Source organism: Narcine bancroftii, chromosome 3 (assembly GCF_036971445.1).
Source record: "Narcine bancroftii isolate sNarBan1 chromosome 3, sNarBan1.hap1, whole genome shotgun sequence".
Taxonomy (NCBI): domain Eukaryota; kingdom Metazoa; phylum Chordata; class Chondrichthyes; order Torpediniformes; family Narcinidae; genus Narcine; species Narcine bancroftii.
Window position 1 is genome coordinate 326,231,848 of NC_091471.1, and position 21,819 is coordinate 326,253,666.

Sequence of the window (21,819 nt, forward strand, 5' to 3'; positions counted from 1 at the left end):
GTTTTGGTTGCCAAAGCGGAGGAAAGATCTCAAAAATTTGGAGAAAGTGTCAGATTGACTAGAATGTGGCCATGGTTACAGGGTCTAAGTTATAGGGAAAGGTTGTCTTTATTCTTTGGGGCATAGAAGGTTGAGAGGGGATTGGATTGAGGTGCTTAAAATTATTAGGAGTATCAATCGAGTGGACGTGGAGAGGCTTTGTTTTTCCTTGAAGGGGTAGATACAAGCGGGAGGACATGTTAGGGGGCAAAAGTTTAGAGGAAACATGAGGGTGGATTTCTTCACTCAGAGAGGGGTGGGTGTGTGGAATGAGCTTCTGGGGAAAGGCAGACTCGATATGAGCATTGAAGGAGATGTTGGATGAGTATGTGAATGGGAAAGAAATGGAGGGTTCACGGATTGGAGTGTAGGTCAGTGGGGTGAGGTGGGAGAATGTTCATCGTGGGCTAGAAGGGCCGAGTTGGCCTGTTTCTGTGCTATAATTGTTATATGATCAATGGGACAAGGTGTTCAGCATGGACAAAAGGGGTCTGTTTCCGTGCTGTCATTGTTATATGGTTATAAGACCATTGTAGCTACTGAACAGATGTTTTTAATGTTCTTTGACGCGTCCAGAAGGATGGGAATATCCACGGACTCGACAAAAGCTGTAATAGGTGCCATACGACTTCAGGCTGTGGGAGAAGATTGGAGGCCAGTATCAGATGCATTGAGGACAATGACAACATCTGAATGTCGACCTGCACAGATCAAGAAAGGGCGTCTAGGTCTGGCCTAGCGGCACAAGAAATTCCACAGCTATGTGTGTGGTTGACCCAGATTTGTGGCAGGGCCAGTACACAAACCATTAATAGGATGCAAAGACTGATGATGAAGCTACAATGTTAGGACCTTCAATTGCTGTACACACCAGGGTTGCGTTGGCTGAGGTGTTGTCCAGGGCATCAACGCAGAGTGAAGCACACAATGAGAGTCCCCCAATGGGCAGATGTGAGCCTGATCCCTGAATCGCTTCCCGCAGCTGACACGAAATCTGAGCAGATTACAGCAGAAGCAGAAAAGGCCACCGCTCGACACAAGGCCATCAAGAATCTGAAGGGAGGTGTGGCCTCAGCGGGAGTGCCAGCCGTGCCTCAACGTTGGAGCTGAGCTGAGTGTTGGGCATGGGCTTCCACTCAGACAGAGCAGAATCGCCATTCCTCAATCACTGTGAGGGTCACCTTGGGACGGAAAAAGGCAAGAGGAGGGCCAGAATTGCTGTTTATTGGCCAGAGATAAATACTGACAGGGTGTTTTCCAGCTGTGAGACCTGTCGGAATCATCACGCAAAGCAGCCCAAAGGAACCCAGATCATAACAGCAGGTTCCGTGGCAGATCGCTTCCACCTGGATGGAAAGAATTACTTGCCTGTCTGATCCAACATATGAAAACAATCTTTGAAAGACATGGAAATCCTCAAATTGTCCACAGTGACAATGGAGTCGGAGTTCCAGAACTTGCAGAAGAGTATGCTTTCTGATGTGTGACCTCAAGCCCTCTGCATCCCCAGTCAAGCGGCAGAGCGGAGAAAGGAGTTCACACAGCTGTCTGAGAGAGCACCAGATCCATGTTGAGTTCTGTCGAGTTACCAAGCTACTCAGAGATTCCGAAACCTGGGACAAGAAGGCCACCGTTCTGGAGGACATAAATCCAAGATCCTACACTCTAAGAACAGAGGAGGGTCAAATACTGAGGAAGAATCACAAGAGCCTGCTGAAAACACCAGAGATATGGCAGGAGCAGACAGATGCCAAAAGACCCAGCCTGCACAGCAACAGAGGAAGCACCAGTCATGCTGGACAGGAGTGGACCAGCAGACCCCACACAAGCTAGCAAGGCACCTGATGGGCTAAATCTTTGAAAGGAAATGTTTGTGCTGCTGGTGTTGATGTTGAATGTTACATTGAAATGAAAACTGTACTGGTGCGTCTCATTGCTAGATTAAACATCTTAAGGAAAGGGGACATGGGGACAGAGTGCTGGTCATCCTCCTGACCACTAGAGGGAGTCAGAGACAAGTTGGTGGCAGCTTGACTGGATTCAAGATGGATGCCTCCACATGTCGTGAATGAGTTCTACAGCTAATGAAGCACTGTTGTTTTAAAAGAACCCAAGTTTCTTTATTACACAAAAAGAAACATCATGCCCATTGCCGAGGGCGATTTGAGATCATGTTCCCACGCCGAGGGCATTTCAAAATGGTTTACCCTTGCCAAAGGCAATATAAGATGGCTTTCCCTCGCTTAGGGCGATTCAAAGTGGTTTCCTCTCGCTGAGGGCAATTTAAGATAGCTTCCCCTCTCTGAGGGTGACTCAAGATGGTGTCCCTCACCAAGGGTGATTGAAGATGGTTTCCTCTCACTGCGGACGATTCAAGATGACTATGTGTTGCCAAGGGCAATTCAAGATGGCTTTCCCTTGCTGAGGGCAATACAAGATGGCTTCCCCTTGTTGAGGGTGATTCAAGATAGCTTCTCCTTGCTGAGGGCGATACAAGATGGGTTCCTCTCACTGTTGGAAATTCAAGATGGCTACGTGCTGCCAAGAGCAATTCAAGATGGCTTCCCCTCACCGAGGGTGATTCAAGATGGCTTCCCTTTGCTGTGGGCAATTCAAAATGGTTTTTGTTTACAAAGGGCAACTTAAGATGGCAGACATTGATAAGAAGTCCTCCAATATCCCCCCCCCCCCCATCCTTGAGGAGCACCCTATTACCCCTTCTCCCCTCTACCAACTGGGGAACATGGAAAATCTCCCTGGAAATCTCTGACTCACAGCCCCCACGGGTCTTAGCGCCAGCTGGGCTTTCCCACAGCCCTCTCTCTCCCACTCAGCCGAATCCCCTCAGCAAGTCCCTTTGTCAACATGTTCTGCCCCTGACTCGGTGGGGATGGCGTTGGGGTGGTAAGAGAGAATTCAGGGGGAACATAAGTTCTTTATCGGAAGCCGTTGTGATGTGTTGGGTCTGTGATGAGCACCTACATTCTCCGTCGCCTGTCACGGGCTGGGGGTACAGCAGCCTCTGGAGACCAGCGGCTTGTTTGTCCATTGCCCAATGGGGCTCCTTTTGGGGACCTGGTGGATAGGCAAGAAGGGGTCAGGAGTGGGTTGAGAGGGGAGGGGAGAGAAGGGGGAAAGAGAGGAGAGGGAGAGGAGGGGGGAGAGAGGGTGCAGAGAGAGGGGGATAGAGAAGGGGAGGGAGGGAGAGAGGGGAGGAAGAGGAGGAGAAGGGAAGGAGAGGGGGAAGAAGGGCGAGGGACTGAGAGAGAAAGATAAACTATGGGGGAGGGGATGTGTGGAACGGAGGAATTGGGCTCAGTGAGATGAGCAAGGCCCTACCCACAGTCACACCCCTCTCTTCCTCCCATGATCACCCTCTTCCCCCTACACACACACACACACACACACACACACACACACACACACACACACACACACACACACGAACATACATATGTATATGTGTACAGGAAGACGCGAAGACCCAGGGTTGCAGGTGAGACAGTTTTATTGAGAAACATGGGGTTTTATTCCCCCATGGTGAGGTAGTGGGGTTCCTCTGGGGGTCAGACCTGTATGACGGTATCTCTCCCCATTTCTGCATGCATCCTATTTGCTGCTGGGTGCCAGGGTGGGATTTGAGTTGAGGAAACTCTCCTTCCCGTCCTCCGTCACTTCAAGATGGCTTCCCCTCACCGAGGGTGGATCAAGATGGTTTCCCCTTGCAGTGGATGATTCAAGATGGCTTCCCCTCACCAAGGGCAATTCAAGATGGCTTCCCGTTACTGAGGGCAATTCAAGATGGCTTCAACTCACCAAGGTGCAATCCCCACAGGAAGAGAGAAGTTGAAGAGCAGAGCTGGGAGAGAGAGGGAGAAGAGGGAGAAAAGTGGGTAAGATATGGGGGGAGATGGAAGGGAAAGGGCTGGAGAGGCGGGAGGAGGGAGAAAGGGTGGGGTTAGAGCGGACAGAGACGGGGATAGGGGTGGAGAGTAGAGGGGAAAAAGAAGGAGCAGAGAGTTGGGGAGAGGGAGGGAGTGATGGGGAAGGAAGGAGAGGCAGAGACAGAGCAGGGGAGAGAGGGGGAGGGATAGGGGGGAGGGGGAAAGATGTGGAGAGGGAAAAGGGGGAGTTTGAGATTCAGGGAGAGGAGGGAGACATTCGGGGAGAGAGGAGAGAGGCGGTGAGAGGTAGAGAGGGTCAGGGGATGGGGACATGGGGAAGGGAAATGGGAGGGGAGGAAGATTCAGGAGAGAGAGACAGAGAGGAAGGGAAGGTATGGGGAGGGGAGGCAGAGCTGGGGAGAGGGGAAAGGACAGAAGGATAGGGAGAGAGGGGTGAAAGAGAAGGTGGGGGTGGGAGGGAGACGGAGGAGAGCAGTGAGATTCTGGGAGGGAGAGGTGAGGGGTCAGAGAGAGAGAGGGAGATCTCTCTCCCCCTTCCCCTCTCCCTCCCTCCCTCCCTCCCTGAAATCTCTCGATCCCTCTCTGGGTCAGAGAGAGGGGAAGATTCAGTTAGGGAGAAAGGTGAGGGGTCGGGGAGGGAATAAGGGGAAAGAGGGAAGGAGGGGTGAGAGAGGTGAGGGGTCGGAGAGAGGGGAAAGGGGAAGGAGGGAGGGGAGGCAAAGGAGAGAGGGAGGGGGGAGAGAAAAGGGGTTGGAGAGAGAGAGGGAGGGAGGGAGGGAGGGGGAGAGAGGTGATGGGTCGGAGAGAAAAAGAGGGAGGGGGAGAGAGGACACTGAGAGCCGCTATCTCTGCAGCTTCCCCCCTCAGGAGCAGACGCAGTAGTAGGAGCTGATAGAATTGTCCCAGTTGCCGAAGAGACCCTTGCCCACCTCGACGAGCCGGGGCTGGACACCGGTCTGAAAGGTGCGCCGTTTGCCCATCTTGTTCCGTTTGTTCCACACGGTGAGCTGGCAGCGGGGTCCGACAACCAGCGAGGAGACCCGGTCGTTCCAGGGGCGCTCGATGGAGGGGACGTCGGACGGGCTGTTGATGTCCATGGAGCCCCCATTGCAGCAGCGGTCATACAGCACGTCGCTGTCCTCATAGAAACGGGCACAGACACGGGGACCGCCGGGGGTCTGCAGCTGGTTGGGCTCGGGGCACTTGGCGAAGGTACCTGCCAAGCACAGAGCGAGCACAGCCGTCTGCATACCGTTCATGTTGGCTGGGATAGAGAGAGTCCGGTCTGGTGGACGGTCGGAGTTCCTGCCCCCTTTTATAGACCCACGCCCCCAGAGTCAGTCCGTCCCCGTGACCTTCAGTTCTCTCCCTCTCCCTCTGGGATGGATGCATCTGGGACCCACCTGCCAGGGTTCCCAGAACATGGACGGGGCGGGAGGGGGGGAATGTGTGAGGACAGTTTGGAGGGAGCTTTACTCTGTCTGACTCCCCGGGGAGTGTGTGATGGGTCAGAGCAGAGGGAGCTTCACACTGTGTCCTGACTGGGAAACTCTCTCTCTCACTCTTTCTCTCTCTCTCTCTCTCCCCCCATCTCTATCCCCCTCTTTTCCCCTTCTCTCCCTCCTCTCTCGCTCTTGTTTCCCTCTCCCATTCCCTCACTCTCCACATGTCTCTTCCCTCTTTCCCCCACTCTCCCCGTCTCTCTCTCCTTTTATCTCCCCATCCCCCTCCCTTCTCTCTCCCATCTCTCACCCCTATCTCTCCACTCACTTCTCCCACTCTCTGCCCCTCTCTCTCCCCCTCCTCTCTCTGCCCCTCTCTCTCCCCCCCTTTCCCCTCTCCTCTCTCCCCTCTCTACTCCCTCTCCCCTTTCTCTCCCCCCTCTCCCCACTCTCTCCCCCCTCTTTTCCCCTCCTTCACCCTCTCCCCACTCTTTCCTCTCTCCTCCCTCTCTCCCCCACAAATTCATCACTGATTTTTATAAAGAGAACAATTTTAAACATGATACTGAATTGGTGTCTCCTTCCCTCACAATGAGGGTTGGAGGGAGTGTGAGAGAGGGTGGGAGGGGGAGAGAGAGGGAGGGAGGGAAGGGGGAGGGACTGTGGGGACGTGGGAACAGGGAGTGTCATTAATCAGCAATGACCTCTGGCAACTGAACTCCCTTCAAGGTGTGAGCTCCCTCACTCCCTGGGGCAGCTCCCACTTCCTGGGACAGTTCCTTCATTCCTGGTGGAAGCTCCCTCACTCACTGGGGAAGCTCCCTCACTCACTGGTGAAACTTCTTCCCTGTCGACAACAATCCATCTCTTCATCTAACCGTCTTCTCCAGGTTGGTAAAGGGAGAGGGGGAGTGAGAGGGGGAGAGAGAGGGGGAAGAGAACAGAGAGGGGGAGAGAAGAGGAGAGAGAGAGGGGAGAGAGGGGGAGAGAGGGGGAGAGAGAGAGAACAGAGAGGGGGAGAGAGGGAGAGAGGGAGAGGGGGAGGAGGAGAGGGGGAGAGTGTGAGAGAGGGAGAGATGGAAGGGGGAGAAAGGGGGAGAGGGGATAAGGGAAGAGAGGGGAGAGAGGGTAAGAGGGGAGAGGGGGAGAGAGAACAGAATGGAGGGGGAGAGAGGTGGAGAGAGGGGGTGAGAGTGGGGAAGAGGGGGAGAGAGGGGAGTGAGAGGGGAGAGGGAGGGGGTAAGGGGGATAGGGGAAGAGGGAGGGGGAGGGGAAGAGGGGAAGGGTAGAGAGAATGAAGGGGAGAGCAGAGGGAGGGAGAGAGGGGGAGGGGGGAGTGAGAGAGGAGGGGAAGGGGAGAGGGGATAGGGGAAGAGGGAGGGGAGGGGAAGAGGGGAGGGGGAGGGGGAGAGAGAATGAGGGGGAGAGAAGAGAGGGGGAGAGAGGGAGGGAGAGAGGGGGGAGAGGTGGAGAAAGAGAGAGGGGAGAGGAGGAGAGGGAGTAAGGGGATAGGGGAAGAGGGAGGGGGAGAGAGGAGAGGGGAGAGAGGGAAGAGGGGGAGCAAGGGGGAGGGGGAAAGGGAGAGAGGGGAGGGAGAGAGGGGAGATAAAGATAGAGGGGAAAGAAGAGGAGAGAGGGGAGGGGGAGGGGGAATCTGCTCCCAATTCTCCCACCTCCACTTATTCCACAGGATGATCTGTCTGGACCTTCAATAAGGACCCCCCTCTGTGAGGAGGGGTGACAAGAGGAGACAAAGAGGGGAAGTGAGGAGAGGGGATGTCTCCACCAGCCGATCATCTCCTTCATCGGATCCTCACCTCCCTGGGCTTCTCCCTCCTACTGACGGGTACGGTCACCCTGACCTGGTTGTCCTCTAGCCCCGGAACGGGCTCCGGGACTCTCCGAGCCGCCTCGCTCTGCCTCTGCGTCTGCGGAGCCGCCACCCTCCTTCTCGCCGCTGGCCTGGGCCTCGTCCGCAGGCTCCGGACCCTCCGGGAAAGCGAAGTGGGGGGTGAGGAGGGGCTGCAGCCGACGGAGGGGGCTGAAGAACCGCGCCGCAGGTAGGTGCCAGGAGAGGAGTGTGATCCTTAGGGATGGGGCAAGACCCTCGGGAATAAGGAGGTCCCTCAGAGATGGGTGGGACCCTCTGAAATGGGGAGAGACCCTTGGGAATGGGGAGAGTTCCTCAGAAATAGGGCGAGACAGCGATGAGAGGGCGAGACCCTCAGAAACGAGGAGAAGCACTCAAGGGAAGGTGAAATGCTCAGGTATGGGGGAGAGGCCTTCAGGAATGTGGGGAGAGTCTCTGTGTGACAGCATTGGCCTCAGTACCATCACCTAATGCTCTCCCACCCCCCTTCTCACTCTCTTCCCCCTCTCTCCCTCTTCCTCTCTCTACCCCTTTCTCCCCTTCTCTCCCTCTACCCTCTCTCCCTCTATCTCTCTCTTCTCTCCTCATCTCTCTCCCTCTCACTCCACACTCTCTCCCTCCCCCTCTCTCCCCCTCACTCCCCTCTCTCCCCCTTTCTCTCCCTCTCTCTCCCTCCTTTCTCCCCTCTCTCCTCCCCCCCTTATCTTCCCTCCCCCCCAACAGGAGGAACAGATCACTCACCATCCCACCCTGCCGAACCATTGTGACGGACGTCCCAGGATTGATTTGGACCATTTCGGGCCCCTCTGCCCTCACCACCCCTCTGGAGACCCCCCCTCCCCTCTACGAGACGGTGGTGCAGGAGCCTCAGAGGAAAGGAGCTCAGCAGGACCCCTCCTCAGATGGGGTGCGGAGACTGGGGTCCGAGAGCGATGCAGAGAGACTGGTGTCTGGATCTTCTCGGCCCTTGGAACCCCTCACCCCGCCACCCAGCTACGAGCCCGGGCCTTCTGGAACCTTCTTCACCTTCCAAGTGGAGGCGTGAAGGGACGCGTGGATTTTTGGGGAGAGACGAAGACAGATTGGATTGGTGAAGACCCCTGATTCAGATAGCGGAGATCCTCTGATGGAGCGGGAAGGAGAAAGGGTATAGAGAAGGGAGGGGGAGGGAGGGATGGAGGAGAGGGAGAGAAGGAGGGGAGAGAAGAAGGGGGAGAGAGAGGGGAGAGAAGGAGGGGGGAGAGAGAGAGGGGGAGGAAGAGAGAGCCAGAGAGAAGGAGGAGACAGGGGAGATAGGGGTGAGAGAGGGGAAGAGGGGGAGGGGAGGGAGGGAGGAAAGGGACAGCAGCGATGAAGGGGGATGGCTGGGTGGGTGGCAGAACTGGAAAGACAGGAGAGGGAGGTGGGAAAGGAAAGGTGAGCAGATTTAGTGGAAAGCAGGAAAGTCGATGTTCACGCCATGGGCTGGAGGGGCCCAGATGGAAAGAGGGTAGAGAAGATTTACTGGGACATTGGCCTGAGTTACAGGGAAGGGTTAAGCAGGTTCAGACTTGATTCCCTGGAGCAGTGAACTAGGATTCACTGGTAGTGTGTTGTGATGATGGCTGGTCCCGCCTCCCAGCTCCACCCCCATCTACCCATATACAACCATGGTGTCCTGTCTAAACCCAGAACCCTTCTGCAGACAACTGTGCGACTCTACCCTCAGTTATAAGCTAATAAAAGCATTTCTTCTCCCTCCAGTCGTGAGAGCTTTTATTCACACTGCAATTTTATTGATGATGGAAGTGCTGCTTCAGCCCGGTTTGATACCGACACAGCTGAGGAGTTCAATAGACAATAGACAATAGGAGCTGGAGTAGGCCCTTCGCCCGTCGAGCCAGCACCGCCATTTTACAGATCATGGCTGATCACTACCATCAGTACCCCTTTCCAGCCTTATCCCCATAACCCTTAACTCCTTTGCCCACTGGCTAACCTCCTTCTAGGCCTACCTGAACGTGATCAGAGACATCTTCCACACCGATGAACTCAGAAGGTCTGTACTCGTTTCAAGGGTAGGAACAAAAGAGTACACAGTCATCAGGGACTGCTGTACATATGATACTGCCATCGAGGCGTTGAAGGTTTGGTACCTGAAGTCGCAGAACGAAGTCCTAGCGAGGCACTGACTCGCTCTATGTTGCCAGCAACCAGGAGAGACCATCGATGACTACCTTCTGGATCTGTGGACTCTTGCCAAGAAGTGCAGGTACGAAGCGGCTATGGGCCGTGTTCATGAGGGAGAACAGATCCAGGACACTTTAGTCACGGGGGCCCGCTTGAGGTACATGAGGCAGAGACTGCTCAAATCGGGTAAGAGGGACCTGGCCAAATCACTGGAACAGGCCAGCTCGAGAACGGTGACCTCGAAGCCAGCGAGCTCGATCACCGAGGTAACCCCTTCCAAGGACCGACTGCTCCCGCTACCCCAGCCCTAATGGCTGCCATTTCCCGTGCTAGGGAGTGCTTTTTCTGCGGCAAGAGTAAGCATCCTCGATCCCGTTGCCCGGCTAAAGACACAGTGTGTTCCAGTTGTGGCAAGAAAGGGCATCAGGCGCGTGTTTGTCGCCCAGGGAAGTCTGCAGCCTGTACCGCTCCCGGATCTGATTCCAGCCCCAAGCCGTCTACCCCGAATTCACCCGAGCCCACTCGCTGCGTGACCCGCCGATGGAGGGGGGCAGTGAGGAAACGGCACGAGAAGGCTCAGCCGCCATCTTGCCGCGACCCAAATTTAAACTCAGCGCCATCATCGTCAGAAGAGGAAGGAGGGCGGCCATCTTGCCGTGCCACAAGGTCAACACCATCTTACCCATGCAGGGCAACCCAGGATGGTGGTGGCCACTCGAGTGATGAATACGGAGTTTCTGGAGTCCTAGATCAAGATAGACCTCACCAACTCCATAGTGACTGTGAAGGTAAATGGACATTCCACTAAATGCCTAATCGACACGGGCTCCACTGAAAGCTTCATAGACTCACGGACTATGCAAGAGTCCAACCTAAAGATGTATCCTTCCAATTACCACACAGCAACATTGTACAGTACATCTGTTGTTTGAAGGGGGAGAATTTTGTAAGATCCGCCTGCACATACTTGATGAATTGTGTACTCCAGTGTTGTTGGGTCTGCACTTCCTGTGTCACCTTAAAACTGTAACGGTTTGGAAAGGAGGGTCCCTAAAATCAGAAAACACATGCAGCTTCTCTGCACTGAATATCAACCACCCCCCTCCCCCCTCTTTTCCTGAATCTGTTCCCAGATTGCAAATCCAGGAGGTTCAGCACACCAGACTGAGATTTCATACAGTCTGAGGCACAATGTCTGCTGGAGGAAGGGATCATCAAACCCAGCACCAGTCCATGGAGAGCACAAGTGGTAGTGGTAAAAAGGGGAAAACAAGTCCAGGCTAGTAAATGACTATAGCCAAACTATTAATCAGTTCACACTCCTGGACGCATATCCCCTCCCTCGAATTTCGGACATGGTGAATGATATTGCGCAGTATCGGGTCTATTCGACCATCGACCTGAAAGCTGCTATATATCGCCAGCTGCCAATCAGTTCCAAGGACCGTCCATATATGGCATTTGAGACTAACGGTCGTCTCTATCAATTCCGAAGGGTCTCTTTCAGTATCACTAACAGGGTTTCTATCTTCCAGAGGCAGATGGACAGAATGGCGGATGAGTATGGGTTGAAGGCTACCTTCCCTGTCCTCAATAATGTCACCATCTGTGGCCATACCCTGGAGGACCATGACACCAACCTCCAGAGTTTTCTCCACGTGGCGAATGCCCTGAACCTCACTTAAAACTCAGGGCTAAACAACTGGCTATCCTTGACTACATGGTGGAGAATGACATCATTGACCCCGACCCCGAAGGTATGCACCCCCTGTTAGAACTCCCCAATCCCAGGACCACAAAGGCTTTGAGGAGATGCCTGGGGTTTTTCTCATATTATGCCCAGTGAGTACCTCAATACGCCAACAAAATTCATCCCCTCTTAAAAGCCACTAAGTTCCCCCTCTCGGTTGAAGCCCAAGTGGCTTTTAACTACCTCTGGAACAGCATTGCAAAAACTGCCATGCATGTGGTGGACGAGAATGTACTTTTCTAAGTGGAAAGCGACGCTTTGGACATAGCCCTGGGCGCGCTACCCTCAACCAGGTGGAGAGGCCAGTTGCATTTTTTTCGCAGACATTACAAGGCCACGAGCTCCTGAACCCATCAGTGGAAAAGGAGGCACAAGCCATTGTAGAAGCCGTGAGGCACTGGAGACACTACCTAGCTGGTAGGAAATTTACGCTCCTCAATGACCAGCGCTCAGTCACATTCATGTTTAATAATGTTCAGAGGTGAAAAATCAAGAATGACAAAATTGCTAGATGGGGGTTTGTTCTCTCCACCTACAATTATAACATTGCCTATTGGCCAAAGCCCTTAATGACCCTCCAGATGCCTTATCCAGAGGAAGCTGTGCCTCTGTGCACACCGGCCAACTGCGCTCTCTGCATAATGAACTCTGCCATCCAGGGGTCACCTACATGACTCATTTTGTCAAGGCGCACTATCTGCCCTATTGCATGGAAGACGTCAGGGAAATGACCAGGTCTTGCCAGGTCTGCGCAGAGTGCAAGCCACATTTCTAGCACCCTGCAAAGGCGCACTGGATCAAGTTATCCAGGCCCTTTGAACGGCTCAGTGTTGATTTTAAGGGACCTCTCCCCTCCACAAATGGGAACATCCTCCTCTCTGTCATCGATGAGTACTCCCACTTCCTGTTCGCCATTCTTGGGAAGCACGTGAGGAGAAGACCCCGACCCCCTTGTGGAAAGGGTGGAACTGCTCCACGCCAATCCCACGTAAGCCCATGTGTAGTACCCAGATGGCAAGGAGGACATTTCTCCTTCAGGGACCTGGCACCACTGGAACAGAGGGTCCATTGCCTCAGGTGCCCTGCGAGCCACAGAGCTCATTCTTGCCACCCCCAGTCAGGGCCTCAGGGCATCCAGTTCAGATGGAAAGCGCATCCCCCTCCATCGTTGAGCCGAAGACCCAACCTGTCTCTCCTCCCTTGCAAGGGGACCAGGAGACGCAAGGAGTCAATCCCCCAAGTGCCAAGGTGCTCCAGCATGATCTCCAGATCCCCAGACCGCTTAAATCTGTAAATTTGTAAATAACTATATTCTTCAACTTTTTTTCTGAATCCATGTTCTCTGTCATCATTCATAAACCCTAAATTCCACAGGATGGGGCGAATGCAGTGAACTGGAATTCACTGGTAGAGTTTTGTGCTGATGGCTGGCCCCGCCTCCTGGCTCCACCCCTGCCTCCTGGCTCCGCCCCCACCTGCTCACTTATAACTCTGGTTTCCTGCCTGAACCCTGAGCCCTTCTAAAGACGACCGTGAGACCCTCCCTTAGATATAAGCTAATAAAAGTGTTTTATTCATGCTACAATAGAAGAGCGAGGAGAGATTTGATGGAGGTGTTTAAAATTATGAGGGGGATCGACAGAGAAAATGTGGGTTGGCTTTTCCCCACTGAGGATCGGTGAGATCCAAACCAGAGGTTAAGGGGAGAGGGGAAAATTTTAGGGGGAACGTCTTCCCACAGAGAATGTGGAACAAGCTGAAGTGGGGAATGCCGGCTCCATTTTAATGTTTAAGAAGAATTTGGGCATGGACGTGGATGTGACGGGTGCAGGTCATTGGGGCCAGGCAGAATTGTAGTTCGGCACAGACTAGAAGGACTGAAAGGGCCTGTTTCTGTAGTGTTGTAAAAATCCGGGCCATCGGGGTCTGCTTCAACGGCTGATTGGCCTCATATCCACCCCCTGCCTTTTCCCGTATCCTTTAATTGCTCAATGATATAAAAATCCATCCAACCTGATCTTAAATATGTCGCCTCCACTGCTACATCAGGCAGGGAATTACACAGATCCCCCGCCTTCTGGGGAAAGCATCTCCATCCAAAATTTACTCTCCTTAATCCTGACGCTTATATCCCCCCTAATTCTGGTCTCCTCCACCCATGGGAACAACTTATAATTTTATATGTTTCTATCCAATCCCCTCTCATTCGCTTAAATTCCAGCGAGTCCAATCCCAGACACCTCAATCTCTCCTCGTAGGCCAACCCCCTCATCCCCGGAATCACCCCGGTGAAACTCCTCTGCACCAAAGCCAGTCCGTCCTTCCACAAGAGTGAAACGTGAGAGTCTGCAGGTATCTGGGAATCCCTGAAAGTGGCGTCACAGTGTCGTTAAGAGAGCTTTTGGCACATTGGCCTTCAGAAATCAATGTATTGAGCCCAGGACTTGGGATGTGATGGTAAAGTTGTATAAGACATTGGTGAGGCCAAATTTGGAGAATTGTGTACAGTTTTGGTCACCGAACTACAGGAAAGATATCAATAAGATAGAAAGAGGGCAGAGAAGATTTACTAGGATGTTGCCCAGACTTCAGGAACGGTTACAGGGAAAGGTTAAACAGGTTTGGACTTTATTCCCTGGAGCGTAGAAGAATGAGGGGAGATTCGATCAGTGTTTAAAATTATGAGGGGTATAGACAGAGTAAATTTTGATTGGCTTTTCCTACTGATGGTCGGTGAGATACAAACAAAAGGTTAAGGATGAAAGGGGAAAAGTTTAGGGGGAACGAGCTGAAGTGGGGAATGCTGCCTCAATTTTAACATTTAGGAAGAATTTGGACAGGTACGTGGATGGGTGGGGGCTGGACTGGGTGCAGGACAGTTGGGACTAGGCAGAATTATAGTTCGGCACAGACTAGAAGGGCCAAAGGGGCCTGTTTCTTTGCTGTAATGTTGCATGGTTTTTTGCTACCTGCTGAGTTTCTCAACTTTGTATTTTTAATTGGGTCCAGGATGCATCATTCCTACAACCTTCTCCCAACTGACCCTGGGTCGGGAACTGGACAGGTAACATTCCTCGTCACACAACCAGCCCTTTATCGAGGGAAGGTTGGAGTTAAGTGCGGGTCAGGGACCAAGGTGCAGGTTCTGAGCTTGGCACTGGGACTGATGCCAGAACTAGCAACTGTGGGAACATGGAAGGAGTCCGCCCAGCACCCAAGGTCTCTCTGTTCTATGACTCTCCTCACCATTCACTGTCTCAGTCCCCGTACCCCGGGGTCTCTCTATTCTAAGACACTCCCCACCATTCACCGTGTCGGTCCCCGTACCCCGGGGTCTCTCTGTTGAACGACACTCCACACTGTTCACCGTGTCGGTCCCCATACCCCGAAGTCTCTCTGTTCTACGACACTCCGCACCGTTCACCGTGTCGGTCCCCGTACCCAGAGGTCTCTCTGTTCTACGACACTCCCCACCGTTCACCGTGTCGGTTCAGGTAACCTGTACATCCAACCCAATGAAACAGTGCCCTCTGGTGTTTGTTGCAAAAAAACCTTCCTCCCTCCCTCTTCTCTCCCCACTCTCTCTTCTCTTCTCTCTTTCCCCTCTCTCCCCCTCACTTCCCTTTCCCGCCCCCTCCCCCCTCTCTAGAATCAAAGAAAATTACAGCACAGAAACAACCCTTTGACCCCTCTAGTCTGTGCTGAACCATATTTTTGCCTCATCTCACTGACCTGCACCCATTCCCTATCCCTCTAACCCCCTCCCATCCATGTACCCATCCAAATTCTTCTTCAATGTTGAAGTTGAGCCTACATTCCCCACTTCAGCTCATTCCACACTCTCTGTGTGAAGTTCCCCCTAAACTTTTCCCCTTTCACCCTTAACCCACGTCCTCTGGTTTGTATCACACCAACCCTCAGTGGGGAAAAGCTGACCTACATTTACTCTGTCCTCCCCCTCATAATTTTAAACACCTCGATCAAATCTCCCTCATTCTTCTACACTCCAGGGAATAAAGTCAAAACCTGTTTAACCTTTCCCTGGAACTCAGTTCCTGAAGTCCGGGCAACGTCCCAGCAAATCTTCTCTGCCCTCTTTCTATCTTATTGGTATCTTTCCTGTAGTTCAGTGACCAAAACTGCACACAATTCTCCCAATTTGGCCTTATCAATGTCTTGTACAACTTTACCATAACATCCTAACTCCTGTACTCAAGACCTTGATTTATGAAGGCCAATGTGCCAAAAGCTCTCTTTACAACCCTGTCCACCTGTGATGTCACTTTCAAGGAATTATGTCTCTGTATTCCCAGATCCCTCTGTTCTACTGCGACAGTTTATCGTGTATGTCCTTTCTTGGTTTGTCCTTCCAAATTGCAACACCTCACCCTTGTCTGCATTAAACTCCATTGGCCATTTTGCAGCCCATTTTTTCCAGCTGGTCCAGATCCCTCTGCAAGATCCGAAACCCTCCCTCACTGTCCACAACGCCTCCATTCTTAGTGTCATCTGCAAACTTGCTGATCCAATTTCCCACATGATCATCCAGATCATTGATGTAGACAACAAGCAACAATGGTCCCAGCACCGACCCCTGAGGCACCACTAGTCACAGGCCTCCAGTCTGAGAAGCAACCATCCATTACCACACTCTGGCTTTTCCCATCCAACCCTTGTTGAATCCATTTCACTATTTGTGGTTCCCTGAGGTAGCAGTGAGCAACAAAACTCAGGAAAGACTGTCCAACAGTAAGTTCATGCCTTGGTGTCTCCCTGTGTGACTGGTCAGGAGGGGCCGGCTCAGGTCTATATTCAGGTTGGCAGATTGACAGCTGGCCAGGTGGAGTCAGCTCCCTAGGTGGTCTTCCTGCAGGCACAGAGATCGCCCCCTGCACTCGGCTGGTGGTCATATCACCACATTCATCACCTTCTAAAATTAAGTTCAGGGGGTATGTAAAAAGAATGTCAGGTGGTATTTACAGATTCAGTCAGTTTGGTGGCCGTTGGAGTTGCTGGGACCATCACAGGGTTGGGTCTTGGGTCAAAGGTCGGTGAGGGCGTGTTTGCCTGAGCGTTGGCTGGGTTCAGCATAGTCGTGGCGGGTGTATGTGTGGGCAGTGTGGTGTCTATCTGTACATCTGTCTGCAGTGGGTGTTGTCAGCCAGGAGTGGGGCCCTCTGGAGGGGTGGAGGGAAAAGATCAGCATCCAAATCCCAAATACTGGAGGTTGGGGCTCATGCTGGTGCCAGATCCCTAGTTGAGACGGTGTCCTCACAGCCACTGGGGTACCTGATGTAGACGTTGTTGTGGTTGGCGTGGAGGTGGAGCACCTGCTCGACCAGCGGGTCAGCCTTGTAGCCCCTCACGTATTTGCGAAGAAGCACCGGTCCCGGAGATGTGAGCCAAGCTGGCAGGGGGAACCACAGTCGTTGATTTCTTGGGGAACGAGAAAAGGTGCTCGTGAGGGGTCTGATTAGCAGCTGTGCACAAGAGCGACCTAATGCTACAGAGCAGCCTTTGGACCTCAGGGCCAGGAGAACTGCCTTCCAGATCACCCCATTTTCACACTCCACCTGCCCATTGCCCCTCAGATTGTAACTAGTTGTAGGACTACTCACGATGCTTTGCACTACCAGGTGCTGATGCAGCTCTTAACTCATGAAGCCGGACCCCCCCTCCCCCCCCCAGTCACTGTGCATGAATGCCGGGTGATGGTTTTGTTTTTGTTTTTTTAAACTTTATTTATTAATTTTTAAAAAAATATGACATATGCAGCAATTAAACATAAACATGAACTTTTTAGAGGGGAAGTCACGTGATGGAGTAGTGGCCGGACGGTGAACTCCAGCCCTCTCCAGAAAAGTTGAAAAAAATAAAGGAAAGCACAAAGGAACAAAAATAAAAATTAAAGTAAAGTGAATATAAAGGTGGAAAGAAGATGGCGACGAAAAAATAAAAATCGAAACCAACGGTAAGAAGAGAGGAAGAGAAGACAACGGAAGAAGAAGGAGAAGGCCTTACCTGTTCGAAGAGGCCCGTGGTGGAGAAAGAAGCCCGCTCCCTCAGGTCGGTAGAAAGTGGACTACAAAAATGGCTCGCTGAGCTGAGTAAAAGTGCGCAACCACGCATGTGTAAGGAGTCGCGCATGCGCTATGCGCATGCAAAAAAACACACCGACGGGAGGGGGGACCAGCTGGGGAGTCGATCTCCACAGCCGGCAATGACAGCTACAGAACAGCAGCAGCAAGAGGAGAACATAGAAGACAATGAAAACAAGAAAGAAGAGAAGAAAAAGAAAATAAAGAAACAACAGATGGCCAACCCAGAGGAAGAGGAAGAGGAAGAGTACAGTGAAATGGAAGAAGAAGGGAAAGGCAAGACAATGGATATATTTTCTCTTATTAAAGAATACATGGACTCATTTAAAGAATGGCAAGCACAAGAATTTAGTGATTTAAGAAGAAGAATAAACAATACAGAAGAGAAAGTGAATAAAATAGATATGACCTTAACAGAAATGGGAAAGAGAATGGACAAGGTGGAAGAATGAGAAGCAGCAGTAGAAATGGAGGTAGAGGACTTAAAAAAGAAATTAGAGGAATCTAATAAAAAAGTTAAAGAGACACAAGAGCTGTTAGATCAGAAAATAGATATAATGGAAAATCATAACAGAAGAAATAATATAAAGATAGTGGGCCTTAAGGAAGATGAAGAAGGCAAGAATATGAGAGAGTTTGTAAAAAATTGGATCCCCAGGATCTTAGGATGTCCAGAACTACAGCAAGAAATGGAAATAGAAAGGGCACATAGAGCATTAGCCTTTAAACCACAACCACGACAAAAGCCAAGATCCATTTTAGTAAAATTCCTAAGATATACTACAAGAGAAAAGGTACTGGAGAAAACAATGGAGAAAGTAAGAGAGGACAACAAGCCACTGGAGTACAAAGGGCAAAAATTTTTTATTTATCCAGATATAAGTTTTGAACTCCTGAAGAAGAGAAAGGAGTTCAATACAGCAAAGGCGATTTTATGGAAGAAAGGGTATAAATTTATACTAAAGCATCCAGCGGTATTGAAAATATTTATTCCAGGACAGCAAAACAGACTATTCTCAGATCCAGAGGAAGCACGAAAATTTGCAGAACAATTACAAAATAGACTGAGAGATGAAGACGTGTAATGAGAGTACAAAATACTGCGAACTAAAAAGACGTGTGTATAGGACTATATACATATATAATACATATATTACATAAGTGTATGTGCATTTAAAAGAAAATATATAGTGTATAGAGAAGAATTAATGAGGGAAAAAAGGGGAAGAGAGGAGTAAAGAGGGAATTTAGAGAGTGACCTTTGTTGTATATAAAAATTGAAATCTTTTCTGGGGGGGCTGGGTAGGGAGAAATTACGGTCACTGCAAAATCAGTTGACGCTTGCGAATGAATTCGCAAATCCAAATGGAGAGGGGGGATGTGGTTGCCCGACAAGGGATAATGGGCAACTCAGGAAGGGGAGGGGACAATGGGGTTAAAGAAATATTAGGTAGGAGAATAGGGGGAATGTTTGATGTGTTAAAAATGTTGTCTTATAAACTGTTCAAAGAAAGAAAGCAGAAATGGATACATTAAACTATATGACTTTAAATATTAATGGAATACATAACCAAATCAAAAGGAAGAAATTGCTAAATTTACTGAAAAAAGAAAAAATTGATATTGCATTTGTGCAAGAAACACACTTAACTGAAGTGAACAAGAAATTCAAGAGAGATTGGATAGGACATGTAACGGCAGCGTCATATAACTCAAAAGCTAGAGGAGTGGCTATATTAATCAGTAAAAATGTACCAATTAAAATAGAAGAGGAAATAATAGATCCAGCAGGAAGATATGTAATGATAAAATGTCAGATATATTCGGAGTTTTGGAATTTACTTAATATATATTCGCCTAATGAAGAAGATCAAAAATTTATGCAGGATATTTTTCTGAAGATAGCAGATACGCAAGGGAATATATTAATAGGAGGGGATTTCAATCTCAATTTGGATTCAAACATAGATAAAACCGGGAAAAAAATTAACAGAAAGAATAAAGTAACCAAATTTATAATTAAATCGATGCAAGAAATGCAACTTTTGGATATATGGAGGAAAAAACACCCAAAGGAAAAGGAATATTCATATTATTCGGATAGACATAAAACATATTCAAGAATAGATTTATTCCTGTTATCAGCTTGTATACAAGATAGAGTTAGGAAAACAGAATATAAAGCTAGAATATTATCGGACCATTCACCCTTGATATTGACAATAGAGTTAGAGGATATCCCTCCAAAAATGTATCTTCTTTGGCTTGGCTTCGCGGACGAAGATTTAAGCTGCAGGCTCGTTTGTGGCTGACAAGTCCGATGCGGGACAGGCAGACACGGTTGCAGCGGTTGCAGGGGAAAATTGGTTGGTTGGGGTTGGGTGTTGGGTTTTTCCTCCTTTGCCTTTTGTCAGTGAGGTGGGCTCTGCGGTCTTCTTCAAAGGAGGTTGCTGCCCGCCTAACTGTGAGGTGCCAAGATGCACGGTTTGAGGCGATATCAGCCCACTGGCGATGGTCAATGTAGCAGGTACCAAGAGATTTCTTTAGGCAGTCCTTGTACCTTTTCTTTGGTGCACCTCTGTCACGGTGGCCAGTGGAGAGCTCGCCATATAACACGATCTTGGGAAGGCAATGGTTCTCCATTCTGGAGACGTGACCCACCCAGCGCAGTTGGATCTTCAGCAGCGTGGACTCGATGCTGTCGACCTCTGCCATCTCGAGTACTTCGATGTTAGGGATGAAAGCGCTCCAATGAATGTTGAGGATGGAGCGGAGACAACGCTGGTGGAAGCGTTCTAGGAGCTGTAGGTGATGCCCGTAGAGGACCCATGATTCGGAGCCGAACAGGAGTGTGGGAATGACAATGGCTCTGTATACGCTTATCATTGTGAGGTTTTTCAGTTGGTTGTTTTTCCAGACTCTTTTGTGTAGTCTTCCAAAGGCACTATTTGCCTTGGCGAGTCTGTTGTCTATCTCAATGTCGATCCTTGCATCTGATGAAATGGTGCAGCCGAGATAGGTAAACTGGTTGACCGTTTTGAGTTTTGTGTGCCCGATGGAGATGTGGGGGGGGCTGGTAGTCATGGTGGGGAGCTGGCTGATGGAGGACCTCAGTTTTCTTCAGGCTGACTTCCAGGCCAAACATTTTGGCAGTTTCCGCAAAACAGGACGTCAAGCGCTGAAGAGCTGGCTCTGAATGGGCGACTAAAGCGGCATCGTCTGCAAAGAGTAGTTCACGGACAAGTTGCTCTTGTGTCTTAGTGTGAGCTTGCAGGCGCCTCAGATTGAAGAGACTGCCATCCGTGCGGTACCGGATGTAAACAGCGTCTTCATTGTTGAGGTCTTTCATGGCTTGGTTCAGCATCATGCTGAAGAAGATTGAAAAGAGGGTTGGTGCGAGAACACAGCCTTGCTTCGCGCCATTGTTAATGGAGAAGGGTTCAGAGAGCTCATTGCTGTATCTGACCCGACCTTGTTGGTTTTCGTGCAGTTGGATAATCATGTTGAGGAACTTTGGGGGACATCCGGTGCGCTCTAGTATTTGCCAAAGCCCTTTCCTGCTCACGGTGTCGAAGGCTTTGGTGAGGTCAACAAAGGTGATGTAGAGTCCCTTGTTTTGTTCTCTGCACTTTTCTTGGAGCTGTCTGAGGGCAAAGACCATGTCAGTAGTTCCTCTGTTTGCGCGAAAGCCGCACTGTGATTCTGGGAGAATATTCTCGGCGACACTAGGTATTATTCTATTTAGTAGAATCCTAGCGAAGATTTTGCCTGCAATGGAGAGCAGCGTGATTCCCCTGTAGTTTGAGCAGTCTGATTTCTCGCCTTTGTTTTTGTACAGGGTGATGATGATGGCATCACGAAGGCCCTGAGGCAGTTTTCCTTGGTCCCAACAAAGCTTGAAAAACTCATGCAGTTTTGCATGCAGAGTTTTGCCGCCAGCCTTCCAGACCTCTGGGGGGATTCCATCCATACCTGCTGCTTTGCCACTTTTCAGTTGTTCGATTGCCTTATATGTCTCATCCTGGGTGAGGACCTCATCCAGCTCTAGCCTTAGGGGCTGTTGAGGGAGCTGGAGCAGGGCGGAATCTTGGACTGAGCGGTTGGCACTGAAAAGAGATTGGAAGTGTTCTGACCACCGGTTGAGGATGGAGATCTTGTCGCTGAGGAGGACTTTGCCGTCTGAGCTGCGCAGTGGGCTTTGGACTTGGGGTGAGGGGCCGTACACAGCCTTTAGAGCCTCGTAGAAACCCCTGAAGTCGCCAATGTCCGCGCTGAGCTGGGTTCGTTTGGCGAGGCTAGTCCACCACTCATTTTGCATCTCCCGGAGTTTGCGCTGAAGATGGCTGCATGCGCGACGGAAGGCTTGTTTCTTCTCTGGACAGGACGGCTTTGTAAGGTGAGCCTGGTGGGCAGCTCGCTTCTTTGCCAGCAGCTCCTTGATTTCCTGGCTGTTTTCGTCGAACCAGTCCTTGTTTTTCCTGGAGGAGAAGCCCAGTACCTCTTCAGTGGATTGCAGTATGGTAGTCTTCAACTGATCCCAGAGGGT

General features: G+C 50.8%; 2 protein-coding genes across 2 annotated transcripts; one reads left to right on the forward strand and one right to left on the reverse strand.

Moving 5' to 3' along the window:
- Positions 1-4,749: 4,749 nt before the first annotated feature.
- On the reverse strand, positions 4,750-5,203 carry LOC138756563 (syncollin-like). The gene has a single exon (XM_069923000.1). The coding sequence runs from the start codon at positions 5,201-5,203 to the stop codon at positions 4,808-4,810; it is 396 nt and encodes a 131-aa protein (XP_069779101.1). The 3' UTR covers positions 4,750-4,807.
- Positions 5,204-6,062: 859 nt separating this feature from the next.
- LOC138756564 (uncharacterized) lies at positions 6,063-8,433 on the forward strand. Its single transcript, XM_069923001.1, has 3 exons — positions 6,063-6,276; positions 7,077-7,446; positions 7,980-8,433. Exons 2-3 carry the CDS (start codon positions 7,163-7,165, stop codon positions 8,299-8,301), a joined length of 606 nt encoding a protein of 201 aa, XP_069779102.1. The 5' UTR covers positions 6,063-6,276; positions 7,077-7,162; the 3' UTR covers positions 8,302-8,433.
- The last annotated feature ends 13,386 nt before the right edge of the window (positions 8,434-21,819 follow it).

Bases quoted from the DNA above. Each gene is read 5' to 3' on its own strand.
- LOC138756563 (XM_069923000.1), bottom strand. From the start codon at position 5,203: ATGAACGGTATGCAGACGGCTGTGCTCGCTCTGTGCTTGGCAGGTACC.
- LOC138756564 (XM_069923001.1), top strand. From the start codon at position 7,163: ATGTCTCCACCAGCCGATCATCTCCTTCATCGGATCCTCACCTCCCTG. The intron at 7,447-7,979 runs GTAGGTGCCAGG...CCCCCCCAACAG, and splicing joins GCTGAAGAACCGCGCCGCAG to GAGGAACAGATCACTCACCA.